Source organism: Podarcis vaucheri (genome assembly GCF_965113315.1).
Source record: "Podarcis vaucheri genome assembly, chromosome: 8".
In the NCBI taxonomy this organism is placed as follows: Eukaryota; Metazoa; Chordata; class Lepidosauria; order Squamata; family Lacertidae; genus Podarcis; species Podarcis vaucheri.
The window spans coordinates 83,696,459-83,711,781 of record NC_138766.1 but is presented as its reverse complement, the minus strand read 5'-3'; the positions used below and the strand labels follow the sequence as shown (position 1 = coordinate 83,711,781).

The following is a 15,323-nucleotide window of genomic DNA, read 5'->3' as shown; positions in this document are numbered from 1 at the left end:
CGTTCCATGGGGCCTCCTTTCACGCTAGGCTTAGTTACATTCCTAGCACCCTCGTTCTAGATGTGCTGCTGTATCCTCCAGGGGAGGAGGGAAGAGGCAACCTGGTTTGGAATAGCTTATAAAGCAGTATTTCAAACCTTTTTACCCCCCCCCCCAAGAGAGGCTGGGTCTTTCAACAAAGCCAGCCTTCCAGTCCAATCCACCAGGCCCAATCCGTTGGCTCTGCTGGGAGCCATGCTGCCTTTGGCTCTTACTCTCCTGCAACAGTTTCTATTTAACCTGTTCATTGGAATAACTTTGTAACTTTAAGGTATATAGGGGGTAAAGGGGACCCCTGACCATTAGGTCCAGTCATGGCCGACTTTGGGGTTGCAGCGCTCATCTCGCTTTATTGGCCTAGGGAGCCGGCGTACAGCTTCCGGGTCATGTGGCCAGCATGACTAAGCTGCTTCTGGCGAACCAGAGCAGCGCACGGAAACACCGTTTACCTCCCCGCCGGAGCGGTACCTATTTATCTACTTGCACTTGCAGTGCTTTCGAACTGCTAGGTTGGCAGGAGCTGGAACCGAGCAACGGGAGCTCACCCCATCATGGGGATTCGAACCGCCAACCTTCTGATTGGCAAGTCCTAGGCTCTGTCATTTAACCCACAGCGCCAGCCTTCTTTTTAGGTGGACTTAAAACCACCCCAATTCGTTTCAATGGGTGTACGCAGGATACTACGCTGTGTAGGGTTGCACCCACATTTTGAAAAATCCTTTGACCTGGACCAGAGCTGTTTGTGGAGAGGCTGGCAAAGCCTCTGTTGGGCTTTGGCCTTGGAAGAAAGAGGAACCCTCTGCCACTCTCAGCTCCACAAATGGCTTTATCCTGGGCAAGGCTAGAAGACGGAATCAGGCTCATAAGAAGCGGGACGGGTCCAGACCTATCGCAAAAGAGGTGGGATGGCACCTAACTCAACTTCACCTCACTTCAGGAGTAATATGTTCTTGAGGTCACTTACAGAAAACACTGTCCTTTTCACAGTAACAACTGATAATGGCTCGCAATTACATCTAAGTGTGAATGCAATCATTCAAGCTCGGGAGCACATTGCTGAACAGTTATAAAGATGGTGAATGGACCACAGGCTAATTTCAAGCAGGCCCTAATGTGAAATGAAACCATCTCATTTTCTCCCTGACTGCAACCACACTTTGAACGCTGCCCAGTTCAGATTCTTAGCTGCGTGATCGCTGTGTCAAGTGGATCGTAGTGAATTTTGCCATGCTGAAACGACAGCTGGACACCCAGTGTGTAAATTTGGCCTAAGACAAAGGAAAATGAAAACTTCTAGCCCTACAAAGCTTCTGTTCCTCCGAGGACAGGCTTCTGATATCAGGTTAAAGGTAAAGGTAAAGGGGCCCCTGACCATTAGGTCCAGTCGTGACCGACTCTGGGGTTGTGGCGCTCATATTGCTTTATTGTCTGAGGGAGCCAGTGTGCAGCTTCCGGGTCATGTGGCCAGCATGACTAAGCCACTTCTGGCAAACCAGAGCAGTGCACAGAAACACCGTTTACCTTCCTGCCAGAGCACTACCTATTTATCTACTTGCACTTTGACGTGCTTTCGAACTGCTAGGTTGGCAGGAGCAGGGACCGAGCAACGGGAGCTCACCCCGTCATGGGGATTCAAACCACCGACCTTCTGATCGGCAAGTCCTAGGCTCTGTGGTTTAACCCACAGCGCCACCCGCATCCCTTGATATCAGGTTAGTTCCTGCAAAAAGTTCCCACTGGTTTTAACTGCTGCTCAACCTGAGTCACAGACACCATCTCCACTATCTAACATCCATGGTTCTAGCCCAGATTATAGGGGGAAATTGAAAGAATCACTAGTGGGAAGATAACATCAGCATTAGCGAGTAAGAAGCTTACCCGTAACGGTGTCTGACAACATCCCGGCTCAGTCGTTCTGCTAAGTAAGCACCAATTCGATCGAGCTTCTCAGGTGCAGAAACAGCATAAAAAGTCAGCTTCTCCATATCAGCTTTGACAAGCCCATCCTAATCATAAGAAGAATCACCAGTCAATGTTTTTCTTTTTTCCTCGGTAACAGAAATCAGTTATGATTTGCACTTTGGATACTATGGCCAGATATTGATGTGGTGAAGATAGCATCCTGGGGAATGGACCAAAGGCATATGAGGCCACCACCTTGTTGAAGCTAAGCAGGTCCAGGTCTGGTGAGTGTTTGGATGGGTGACCATCTGAGAACTATGTACAGTGGTAGCTCGGAAGTTGAACGGGATCCGTTCCAGAAGTCTGTTTGACTTCCAAAATGTTCGAAAACCAAGGCGCGGCTTCCGATTGGCTGCAGGACATTTGGGTTCCAAAGAAGGTTTGCAAACAGGAACACTCACGTCCAGGTTTATGGCGCCAAAATGTTCAACTCACAAGGCATTTGGGATCCAAGTTATGACTGTACATGCCATCTTAGGTCGCATGATGGAAGAAAGTAAGGATATGAATATCATAAAATAAATGAGTCAATAATGTAGACCAGTGTTTCCAAAACTTGGGTCTCTGGCTGTTTTTAGATTACAATTCCCATCATCCCTGACCACTGGTTCTGCAAGCTAGGGATGATGGGAGTTGTAGTCCAAAAAAAACCGGCGAAGATCCAAGTTTGGGAAGCACTCGTGTAGACACTGGCCACTGAATGCCTGTTTTCTAGAACATTATAGGAAGGGGAGAGAAGCAGGATTGTAGACTGCTAAATTCTGGCTCTCACCCCTCCACCAAACATCTACTAGAGGACCAGTTGTGGCAACATGGCCAGAGTGTCAGGACTGAGTAGAGCCAGTTTCAGATTGCACATCTCAACCCCACTAGCTGATCTTGGACCAGTTACCACCTTTCCACTTATGCTACCCTCACAGGGTTATTGTGTGGAAAGGCTGGGGATGGGAAGGACAAGAGAGCACCATCTTGAGCTACTTGGATATAAAGAAATACTTCAGAAAGGATAGTGCTTCTTTTCTTTTTGCAAATTATGTTTGGCAGAGCATTTCAACTTCTTTCACAGAGAATTAAGAATTCAAGTCAAAGTACTTATTTAAAAAAATAAAAACAATAATCTTGAAATTATTCCCACAGGGCAAAATTAAATTGTGGAAAGGCAAGGTATGCAAATTATCAGCACACTCCACTTAATTTAAAAAAATGAATGAGTTATTAGCAAGACAAGGAAAAAAATAATTAGAATTACAATATCCCACAGGACTAAACCTAAATGTACTGGAATGTTGCTGATCCATTAGATGGAGGCAATATTTAAATTCAGAGGGATAGTAGCTTGAAGTGTTGGACACTTGAATGGCTGCATCTTATTTGGAACTGGTTCCCACAGCTCAGTGGTAGAGCATCTGCCTTTTGCATGCAGAAGGTCCCTGGTTCACTTCCCGATATCTCCAGGTAGGACTGGGAGAGGCAACATGTTTGAAATCCTGGAGGGTGCCCTGGTGAGGGTAGCCAATGGGTTTCAAACCCTCAGCGAGTTAGGGATTTCCCCTGCATGCAAAGACAGGCTCCAGTGGACTGAGAAGATCAAGGGTGGGTCATATGGTCAAGGAGGTGGTTTCTACGTGTGCTGTAGAGGGAAGTGAAAGGCAGATGGGGCTGGTCAACCTGGGAAAGGTGGCCCATCTACGAGAAGGAAAACTCTGGTCCTCTGCTGTTTGGTGGGACATCTTTGGGAGAAGAAAAGACTAAGGAGCAAGCCCTACACAGATCTGGTGTGGAGTCCCTGAGAGGGTTGGATGGAGTCTGGTATGCTTCCTTCTGGTAAATCCTGCAGCCAAGATGGTGTCAAAGGTATTGCTCTGCTTTCCTTTGCACCACGTCAACAAGGCCGAGGAGGGGAGTTGTGGAGGTGACGCTCCGCTTGTGCTGAGGCAAACCTCGCACCAGGCATGCAACAGTACGCCAAGGAGCTTTGCGCCCACACTCCCTGACCTTTTGCCTTCTTGGCTAGAAGACAGAGTTTTCCCCCTGACCGTTTATCATCTCACAGATTTGGTTACTAGACATAACGCTTGGCTGGAGCATGACCAGGGATGCAGACGTAATCAAGTATCGGGGAACATTTTAGGGAAACACCTCCTAACACATGTATCTGCTAATGCTGGAAATGTGCTTAGATGGAAAAACGCCATGTGCAGAGTGGTTTCACTACTGTTTCCAATTGTTGACTTCTGCTAATAAAAGGAGCCTCTGCAGAACTAGCCGGCAGCTTGTTTTGGAGCTTGCTTGCCAGCTTGCTCCTGCACAGCTCACTTGCATCCAATCTCCTGTCATCCTCGTTATTCCTACAGGGCTCTTGTCCTCTGATCAACACAAGACCTCCATACAGCCCTGGGGAAGTCACTTTGGTACTCCTAACATAGCAAAAATAATGTGGGAGGCAGCAGTTACGAGTTACCGGTTTCTGCTGCCACAGCAGGTGCTGTGAGTCTCCAGTGGTTTGACTTCATCCCCAGAGGTGGTGGATGCCAACAGGCGGAGGTTCCTCAGAACTGCACTTGGAACCTTTCACATGCAAGGCATGGTCACATAAGAGCATAAGAAGAGTCTGCAGGATGAGGCCAATGGCCCATCTGGTCCATCATGCTGTTCTCATGGTAGCCAACCAGACACTTGTGGGAAACTGACAAGCAGGTCCTGAGCACAGGAACAAATCGAGCCACATGGCTTGACGTTTCCTTTACTTACTTTTGGGTCTTCAGGGAAGATGTTATCCACCAGGCGTTTGTAGCGAGGGCGCAAAGCAGCACAGCAGCAGCAAACACCTGGAAAAACATGGACCAGGCAGACAGGTGAGCAATCAGGAGAAATGCAGTTCCAAGAACCAGAAAGTAGCAATAAGGATTTTGAACAGTTATGAAACACTGCCTCCTCCAAAATAATAATCTGAAAAATTGCTCAGTGATACAATAAATGAAATTTATTTAGGGCTGCTGCCTTTTTTCTTGGTGCTACTCCTGCCAACCTAGCAGTTTGAAAACACGTCAAAGTGCAAGTAGATAAATAGGTACCACTCCAGCGGGAAGGTAAATGGCTTTTCCGTGTGCTGCTCTGGTTCGCCAGAAGTGGCTTAGTCATGCTGGCCACATGACCCGGAAGCTGTACGCCGGCTCCCTCGGCCAGTAAAGCGAGATGAGCGCCGCAACCCCAGAGTTGCCACGACTAGACCTAACGGTCAGGGGTCCCTTTACCTTTTACTCCTGAGGAGGAATAGATGACGTTTTTCTCATTTTTCCATTATTAAGTTCAATTCTTCCCATGACTGCATCAGTTTGCAATGTATTTACTTTTAAGAGGAAGCAGTCATGAAAATTCAGTAGCATTTATACATGTATGCATGTTTGCACGTACTTTTGCAAAGCAATTTCCCCTAGCATAATGCACGTCTTCTATGTCATTTTCACTAATGTGTGCATTTTTAATGCACCACTTTACTGCAACATATGATTTTTTTGTACAAATTACTTGAACTGTGTTGAAAAATTCAGAGAAGTGCATATTATGAACAACGGCTGCATTTCAGCTGGTACATTGTTTCAGAAAATGCAGATTAGTTAGGTGTGTCTTTCAGTGAAAACTGAATTCAGTATATACCACCAACATCCTTATTCCTTATCTCCACCCACTCACATGATTGGATCACTTAAATGCTCCCCCAATCACTGATAAGCATCCCACTGACGTGTCTGAGGAACACCTGATCCTGGACATCTGGCTGATTCCTCCCCCAACCTACAATCTGTGCTTTTCATTTTAAAGTAGAAGCCAGACTTAGATTATGCCGATAATGAAAAGAATTCACACTAAGAGACGAAATGATCATCTCTGGCAGTTAATGAAACAACGAAATTTCATAAGCTATACACGAGGGAGCTATTAAAGAGTGCCAGAGCTCTGAGCAAGGTTATATCAAGTTTACTGGCTCAAGCAGTAGAATATTGCAGGGCCATTGCAATGTTCGTCCACTAGAAATATCTCGTCATGCCCCAGAGCTGAAGCATAGCAATCACTACCACATATGTCTGAATCTTTCTATGCAAAAACTCGTTCTGCTTCATTAACTTGTAAAAATGCATAGATTTAGCATATGGAATGCTTTCTTAACTACTGTAGTGTGTGTTTTTTTGGTGTATTTTTGTTTAAAAAAATCATCTATTTCTATCATTGTGGTAATTAGCACCTCATTTCCCTATGACCAAATGACTCACTGAACTGGAAGTTTGTATATTTAGAAAGAAAATTCAAGCTTTTGCTTTGGAGTGTGAGGACTCCTGTTTTTTTCTGAAAGAAAAAAGGAGAGAGAAATCTAAAGCAAGGAAGGTAAGACAACACTTTTAAACGAGATCGTAGTTAGCGATCTGAGAGGCTGAAGTCTAATTTCCTAACTTGCAAAATGGTTGCATTTCACCCTTTCACCCATAGTTGGCACAGGTCAGTGTAGGAGAGGTTTCAAGCAGTATTTCTTAAATAATAATTAAAGAATTCTGCAGCAGTATCTTGCCCCCCCCTCCAAAGTCACAGCACACACATGGAACGGGGTCAAATAAAGGACACAAAAATGAAATCTCTGTCATCTTACTGCCTTCAAGCAAGCAAGAAATTTTGACTAAGAATATTTTGACAGACATTTCAATTCTGTTCTCCTGAAAGAAAAAGGAGATGACACAACAGGAACACAGGTCTAGCATTTCAGTCATTATATAATTATTATTAATTATACTCCAGTGGCATTGCTTATAATGTGTCAAACATCATTGGGGATTTTACCCAACCGAACAGCAACTCTGCTCGAGAAAATGTATTTAACAGGCTTTCAAGCTCACCTCTGTAGGTTAATGGAATGAGAGTGCAGGTCACATCTACAAATGTCAAGTTTGGTGTAATACATCCATTATCTCTCTAGTCATTCTGATTCCCTTTTCTTTAAATGTTCTCTCTCACTTGTACAAATGGAGGCAACATCCATAGAAGCAAGCAGTGCATCTCTGTGCTGAACTTTGCCAGGGGCTAAAGGAGGGATGCTCCCAAAGGCCCATGTTTACACCCACTTCTATCTGTCTAACAGCTTTGAACAGTATTCCATAAACCTAATAAACCGCCAGTGGAATATGCCACCTAAAGGGGCGAAAGCAAGAAACACTTTGATTTACCACTGTAAAGGTAAAGGGACCCCTGACCGTTAGGTCCAGTTGCAGATGACTCTGGGGTTGCCGCTCTCATCTCGCTTTATTGGCCAAGGGAGCCGGGTCATGTGGCCAGCATGACTAAGCCGCTTCTGGCGAACCAGAGCAGCGCACGGAAACGCCATTTACCTTCCTGCCAGAGTGGTACCTATTTATCTACCTGCACTTTGACGTGCTTTCACACTGCTAGGTTGGCAGGAGCAGGGACCGAGCAACGGGAGCTCACCCCATCACGAGGATTCGAACCACCGACCTTCTGATTGGCAAGCCCTAGGCTCTGTGGTTTAACACACAGCGCCACCTGCGTCCCTTACCACTGTAGAAGAAGACTTTGAAAGAAGCGCTTGCACTGAGCTGACTGCCCCGCTGCAGTGCCCCTCTCCCTCCTGGTATGCGACAACGACCCCCCCCTTCAGGGAACATGCCTCTGCTCCACCTAGTGAACTACTTCTGGTTGATATCTGGAAGACATTGAGGCACGAGGGCAGAAGGAATGAGATGGACTACTGCAATGCGCTCTATGTGGGCCTACCTTTGAAGGTGACCCGGAAACTACAACTAATCCAGAATGGGACAGTTAGACTAGTGACTGGGAGTGGCCGCCGGGTCCACATAACACCGGTCCTGAAAGACCTACATTGGCTCCCAGTACGTTTCCGAGCACAATTCAAAGTGTTGGTGCTGACCTTTAACGCCCTAAACAGCCTCAGCCCAGGATACCTGAATGAACTTCTCCACCTCCATCGTTCTGCCTGGACACTGAGGTCCAGCGCTGAGGGCCTTCTGGCGGTTCCCTCACTGTGAGAAGCCAAGTTACAGGGAACCAGGCAGAGGGCCTTCTTGGTAGTGGCGCCCACCCTGTTGAACATCCTCCCACCAGATGTCAAAGAGAACAACAACTACCAGACTTTTAGAAGACCTCTGAAGGCAGCCCTCTTTAGGGAAGCTTTTAATGTTTGATGCATTACTGTATTTTAATATTTTGTTGGAAGCCGCCCAGAGTGTCTGGGGAAACCCAGCTGGATGGTCAGGGTATAAATAATAAATTATCATCATCATCATCATCATCATCATCATCATTATTTCACCTCAGACTTCAGTTTATTCTGAATTAGTTTTCTTTGTCCCTCAGATAAACACAGTGCTGCTAATCTTGAATAATTGCCAGTGAATCCATTGCTTAAAAGGTTTGAACACCTGCCATCACACCTAACCCTACACTAGGGATAAGGACCCCATGTGGCCCTCCAGAAGTTGCTGAACAACAAGAGCCATCACAGGATCATAGAGTTGGAAGAGACACCGAGGGTCATCTAGTCCAACCCCCTGAAATGCAGGAATCATCCCTGGCCTCTGGTCACATTGGCTCAGGCTGATTAGAGTCAGCATCCAACAACATTTGGAGAGCCACAAGGTCCCCATCCTATGCAATGTTGTTAGACGTAACAGGCATCATGACTATTGATAGACTTCTTCTACATGGCTGTCTATGGCTGCCTTGTATACTGAATAATGATTATTCATGGTGCCCAAAGAACATTTACATCTTTACAGGATACCTTCTGACCCTGCTTGCTGTTGTGTGAGGTGCCTTCCCCCCTTCTTTCAAGTCAGAAGGCTTAGTTAATAAACATTTGAAGACTGCATGCACTCATCTGGGAATATTTCCTATTGTACAAAATGGGATCTTGCATAGGATTGTGCTGTTAGCTGTTTATTATGCTGTAATGAACAGTGTAACCCTTGAACTCCACATAGGCACCTCTGCACAGCAGAATGCATATACAAAATGGCAGGCTTGTGTGTTTCGATTCAGGGCTTGCCCATGTAGTGACCTTCAAATGTTGCTGTTGGGCTACAATTCTGGTTCACCCTCAGCTTGTATAGCCTGTGTTCTGAGATCATGGAAGTTGGACTCCAAAAAAACATCGGGAGGGCACCGTGTTGACTACCCCTGATTTAAGCGATTTAATCAAGCTTGAGTTTTCATTGTCTGGGCTGCAAATAAACAGCACATTTATAAACTTGAGGGTATTCCAATGCACTGGAAAAGTGTAACAGGAAATAATGATGGCCTTTCCCAGTATGAAAAAGGAAAAGGAGACAACATAGCTTTTCTTGGTTCCATGTTACATTTTTGCTTCCTTCAAAGGCCTAAAAACTGGTGCCTGTACTGAGATTAAGATAATATGCAAAATTATTCACATGCAGTCAAATAATAAGTTAATTGGTAAGAAGCTGGTGCTTACTCAACTAAAAAGCCTTTCATACACTGACAACCTGACAAAATGCAAATATTCATATGCATCAAGCTTATCTATATCAGTTCTATAAGCCAGACGTGCGCTGCATAAATTGCCCAATGCACTCACCTTTCCGAACCATGACGTGTAGACCAGCTGCAAATGCTACACATGAAGCTTAATTGAAAACCAGCGTGAAACCTGGATGGAAAGCCTTATCTGGGGAAAAATGAATAAAAGAAAGGAGAAGGGTTTCAAGAGAAAGATAGTTTAAGAAAGTCTATTTTGTACCCTGGAATCCACAACTGCAGCAATTTTTTTCCATAACTGGAAGTGCCACAAGCATCAAAATGTAAACACCCAGAAACCAAAATATGCAATAAAGCAATCCCATTAAAACAGCACAGCTATTAAAACAGGAGTCTCAAGTCAAGAGATCTGGTAAATCCCTCATATAAACAAGCGAATTTTCAAAAGCCGTCGAGATGCCAGTACTGATGGGGCCGCTCTTATTTCAGGAGGGAGTATATTCCATAACACTAGTGCTAGCAGTGAAAAGCACACCTCTGCCTCACCACAGTATATATACTAGAGAGAGCATTCGTAGTTCCTTTTGCCATCTCAAGAACTTAATATTATGAACCGGAATGCCACAATGAAAGATCAACATGCTTCGTCATGTGGATCAATTTGAATTGATCACCAATTTCACACTGTATATAGATAGCAGTATCCTTTGGTCCCAGCCAGATGTCATAGGGAAACAATAGCACTCTTGCTCCTCAAATCATGCACACATCTCCCCAGTAGAGGAGCAAAAGTTTGCATTTAGACATGATATGGACGCACAGGTCAGTTCAACTCCTTGTCTACCCTTCCCCTCTTATTGTCACCAGATATGTCGGACAGAAAATTCCCCATGATAAAATTTCCAGAGCTTTATTTTTCCATGGATTTCCCCCTCCCCCGTTTTTATAAGTCCATTAGTAGCAAAGAATAGATGCCAACTGCAAATACAGCTTGTGAGTTTCAAAAGTTTTAGTTTTGCATACTAAACACAAGGGAAGCGAACATGCTAAATGAGACCACTCTTTTCTAGGGCAACAGAAAATCTCCTGATGCAAACACAAAAGTTTACAATGCAAACGACCCCAATATGCATGGAGAAAACCTCCAGGAAATAAACCCAGAAAACCCACAGCACTGATTGCTACATCTGGCACAGCTCTCAGTATAGCAGGAGAGCCACTCAGGTCACAAGTTTGCTTAATTATACACGGAATTAATGTTTTGCTCACTGCAAGTTCTTCCAAATCAGAGTTGAAAAGCAGGCTCTTTCTTCTCCAACCATTATCATTAACAATCAGCAGCTAGCGTTAGTGAGGATGGAAGAGGTGCAAAAGAAAGAGGCCAGCAGAAAGTATTCTTAGCTCTTAATACCAATTATGCACAGGTTAAGAAGGTATCAGTTTGACTTTTAGAACTAAAGCTAAATTAGAACGCCAGACAGTTGAAAAGAGCAACCTTTTCAGAATGTTTAAACACACACACACACACACACACACACACACACACACTGAACTAAAACAACACTGATCAGGCAATCATATTGCCTTAGAAATTGACATGATAGAGGCCTTTCTCCTGGGCATTGTCGGCCAATTGGTGCCAAAGAAGGACAGAACTTTTTTTATGTATGCTACAACAGCAGCAAGAATACTCATTGCAAAGTATTGGAAGACACAAGATTTACCCACTCTGGAAGAATGGCAGATGAAGGTGATCGACTACATGGAACTGGAAGAAATGGCTGGCAGAATCTGAGACCAGGGAGAAGAGTCAGTGGAAGAAGACTGGAAGAAATGTAAAGACTATTTACAGAAATATTGTAAAATTAATGAATGCTAGAAGGATGTTGGATAGAAACTAAGGGGTTTCCAGCTGTAATGCTTTAGGAGATACGAAAAAAAAGGTTTACAAATGGGTAAAAGCTTAATGGTAAGGATTTGCTGAACTAACAAATTGAAGTGGAATACAAAGAAGGGAGGTATGAGGAGGTCTGGGGAAATAAGTGTAAGGAAGATATGCTATGGAAAATTATTTGTTTTTTAACTGTTTTTATGTTGTATTTTGTATTTTGTTTCTTTTTTATTTTTATTTTTCATTGTTATATTTTAAAAAACTTTAATAAATATCTTTTTTTTAAAAAAAAGAAATTGACATGATATTTCCTATTTGTACAGATCAGTTCTCTGTCAACTTGAAAGTGTGCTTCTGTGGCATAGGAGGTTCTGCAGATGCAGCTATGGTGGGGTTTGCCTTAGAGAACTTTTATTCCCCGCCCAAAGTCCAATAACAAAGGGAGAAAACTGAGGGTACGTCCTGAAAAATTAGGCAGTCATCTGTCCAGTGCTGGTGTTAACAGTGGTAGCCCAAGGTGGGGGAAATCCTTTTGCATTGATCCTTAGATCACCTATCCATTTCCTTCTAAACAAAAAACCATTGATTCCCTTTGTTTAGAGGTCAGTCACTCACTACGTTAATTTTCAGAGGTCTCAATCCACGCATACCATGTACGAGGTCCATCCTGTAGCTCAGAGTAATTGCATGCAGATTGTATGCAAATTTGTGTAATGGGCCTGTAATGGAACTGTCCAAGTCTTTCAAACAACCATCCTCAAAGCCAAGACCCCATATTTTTAAAGTGGTAATAATAATAATAATAATAATAATAATAATAATAATAATAATAATTTATACCCCGCCTATCTGGTTAGTTTTCCCCAGCCACTCGGGGCGGCTTCCAACAAAATATTAAAAATACAATAAAACATCAAACATTAAAAACTTCCCTAAACAGGGCTGCCTTCAGATGTCTTCTAAAAGTCAGATAGTTGTTTATCTCCTTGACATCTGATGCCCCTCTGCCTGGTTCCCTGTAGCTTCACTTTTCGCAGTGAGGGAACCGCCAGAAGGCCCTCGGTGCTGGACCTGTGTCTGGGCTGAACGATGGGGGTGGAGACGCTCCTTCAGATATACTGGGCCGAGGCCATTTAGGGCTTTAAAACTCAGCACCAACACTTGGAATTGTGCTTGGAAATGTACTGGGAGCCAATGTAGGTCCAGACCATTTCAATATAGGGCCATATAAGAAGCACTCATCTCTGGGTTTAGAAGACAGAACATACACATGAAAGCTACAGAACAAATCCAGGACTTCTGCCAGCCCATAATGGCCAAGAGTGGGTTAGGGCCATCTCCAGACACTACTTTAAAACTGCTCAGTGGGCTTCTACAGGTGATGGAGCAATTCCTACAAGTGATGGGAGCTCTCCAAGGTACTGACCACAAGCTGCTACCTGATAGACTTCCAAGGCCCTTATAAAATGTGTGTTTGTGTGTGTGTGTGATATTGGGTTGTTCTTGTGTTTATTATGAATTTTGTGTTTTAATGTTGTGATTTTATGTTGACAACCACCGTGGGACCTGTGGATATAGGGCAGTACATTGGTACCTCGGTTTAAGGACAGTCCGGTTTAAGAACGATTTGGTTTATGAACTCCGCAAAAATGGAAATAGTGTCCCGGTTTGAGAACTTTACCTCGGTCTAAGAACGGAATCGGAACGGTGGAAGGGCACCGGCGGTGGTAGGCCTCATTAGGGAAAGTGCACCTCGGTTTAAGAACGGTTTTGGTTTAAGAACGGACTTCAAACAGATTAAGTTTGTAAACCGAGGTACCACTGTATACAAATTTAATAAATAACAACAAGAACAACAACCAGATTAACCCTTCCCTGCAGCCCAACCATGCATTATGTTAGCTACATAACTGTGCCTTTAAGTTCAGGCCAAGATCCATGCTGGAACCCAAGTATGAGGAGTCCAATCCTGGCATCCAATGAAATGTAGGTGTGCTTAAAGGGACCATATATAGAAGAGGGTGAGTCAATGAAAACAGCAGTGGATGAAGACATTTGGTTAGACCCTTTTCCAGCTGCCATAGGAGACCCTGGTTGGGAACATACTGCGCTCTCAGCCCCTGGCTTACACTAATAGCATTTCAGACTTGTTACTCTCCAGAAGACACTTTGAAACCACTGCACGATAAACATGGGGATTTGACCAGAGATGAAGAGTGCAGCAAGACATGCAGAAACTCACACAACCATTATCTGGAAAACCAGTGATATGCATCAAATAGGTCATGAGAAATACCGCTGTGAAAATTTTGTAGAGTGAGGGGGGAAGGCCCATTGCATTTTCTCCATAACATTTCCCCTCAAAAATATTTAGGCATATTGCAGCTCAAACGCAATGATGCCATCAGATATATAGATATAGACATAATTGGCAAGCCTCAAAACATGCTCTCAGTGTGTAATATTAATAGCAAGTATTATGACACTGTTGCCATGACAGCCACCACAAGTTTAGTTTTTGGATGTCACCGTGGAATCAAACCCGAAAAACAGGCACTTTGCTTGACATTCTTTATAAAGCGATATTCCAGTAGCACAATGTAGTGGATGTGGACAAGTAAAACTGGTAGTAGCCGGGGGGGGGGGGATAATTGTTTACCAGCAACAGAGACCCGCTTCCCTTTTAAATATCTGCCCAGCACCTTCTCCTTCAAAGGTTCAGAGGTTTGGTGGGTCTGCAAATCTCCAGTCTGTGTGTATGTTACAGATAGGTAGCCATGTTGGTCTGCTGTAGTCGAAACAAAATAAAATAATTCCTTCCAGTAGCACCTTAAAAGGTAAAGGGACCCCTGTCCATTAGGTCCAGTCGTGGACGACTCTGGGGTTGCAGTGCTCATCTCGCTTTACTGGCCGAGGGAGTTGGCGTACAGCTTCCGGGTCATGTGGCCAGCATGACTAAGCCGCTTCTGGTGAACCAGAGCAGTGCACGGAAATGCCATTTACCTTCCCGCCGGAGCGGTACCTATTTATCCTCTTGCACTTTGGCGTGCTTTCGAACTGCTAGGTTGGCAGGAGCAGGGACCGAGCAACAGGAGCTCACCCTGTCGCAGGAATTCGAACCACCGACCTTTTGATTGGCAAGTCCTAGGCTCTGTGGTTTAACCCACAGCACCACCCGCATCCCAGTAGCACCTTAGAGACCAACTAAGTTTGTTATTGGTATGAGCTTTCGCGTGCATGCATACTTCTTCAGATACTTCTTCAGATGTATGTCTATGTGTGTGTTGCTGGAGGGTGGGATTTGCTACAATTCCCAGAGTGGCTCAACCATCAATCCCTCTTCATAGGGAACTCTGGGAACTATAACTCTGTGAAAGGAAATGGGGTCTCCTAACAACTATCAGCACGTTTAACAAACCACAGTTCCCAGAATTATTATTTTTTGGGGGGTGGGTATCCGTGGCTGTTTAAAGTGGTATTAAAGTGCTTTGTGGTGTGCACAGAGGTTGCATGCAAAATGAAAATTTTATAGGTGGATGCATTGAGCACTGTGCATAAAAGCATGCACTGAAAGAGCATTTCCACTCTCATCGTTCTGGCCGGATGCTGAGGTCCAGCGCCAAGGGCCTTCTGGCAGTTCCCTCAATGCGAGAAGCAAAGCTACAGGGAACCAGGCAGAGGGCCTTCTCGGTAGTGGCACCCGCCCTGTGGAACGCCCTCCCACCAGATGTCAAAGAGAAAAATAACTACCAAGCTTTTAGAAGACATCTAAAGGCAGCCCTGTTTTGGGGAGATTTAATGTTTAATAGGTTATTGTATTTTATTGTTTTGTTGGAAGCCACCCAGAGTGGCTGGGAAAACCCAGCCAGATGGGTGGGGTATAAATAATAAATTTTTATTTTTATTATTATCA

The 15,323-nt window shown here is 44.4% G+C and overlaps 1 protein-coding gene across 3 annotated transcripts in view; it reads right to left on the bottom strand.

The window, feature by feature from the left end:
* The window catches only part of EFR3A (EFR3 homolog A), a 79,738-nt gene that overhangs the window by 52,174 nt on the left and 12,241 nt on the right, over positions 1–15,323 (bottom strand). For all 3 annotated transcript variants that reach the window (XM_082235580.1, XM_082235579.1, XM_082235578.1), the window contains exons 2-4: positions 9,620–9,709; positions 4,753–4,829; positions 1,918–2,045 (exon numbers count right to left, since the gene is read on the bottom strand). In XM_082235580.1, the coding sequence (XP_082091706.1) occupies positions 1,918–2,045; positions 4,753–4,829; positions 9,620–9,632 (218 nt within the window). In that variant the 5' untranslated portion in view covers positions 9,633–9,709. The remainder of the gene's footprint in view (positions 1–1,917; positions 2,046–4,752; positions 4,830–9,619; positions 9,710–15,323) is intronic.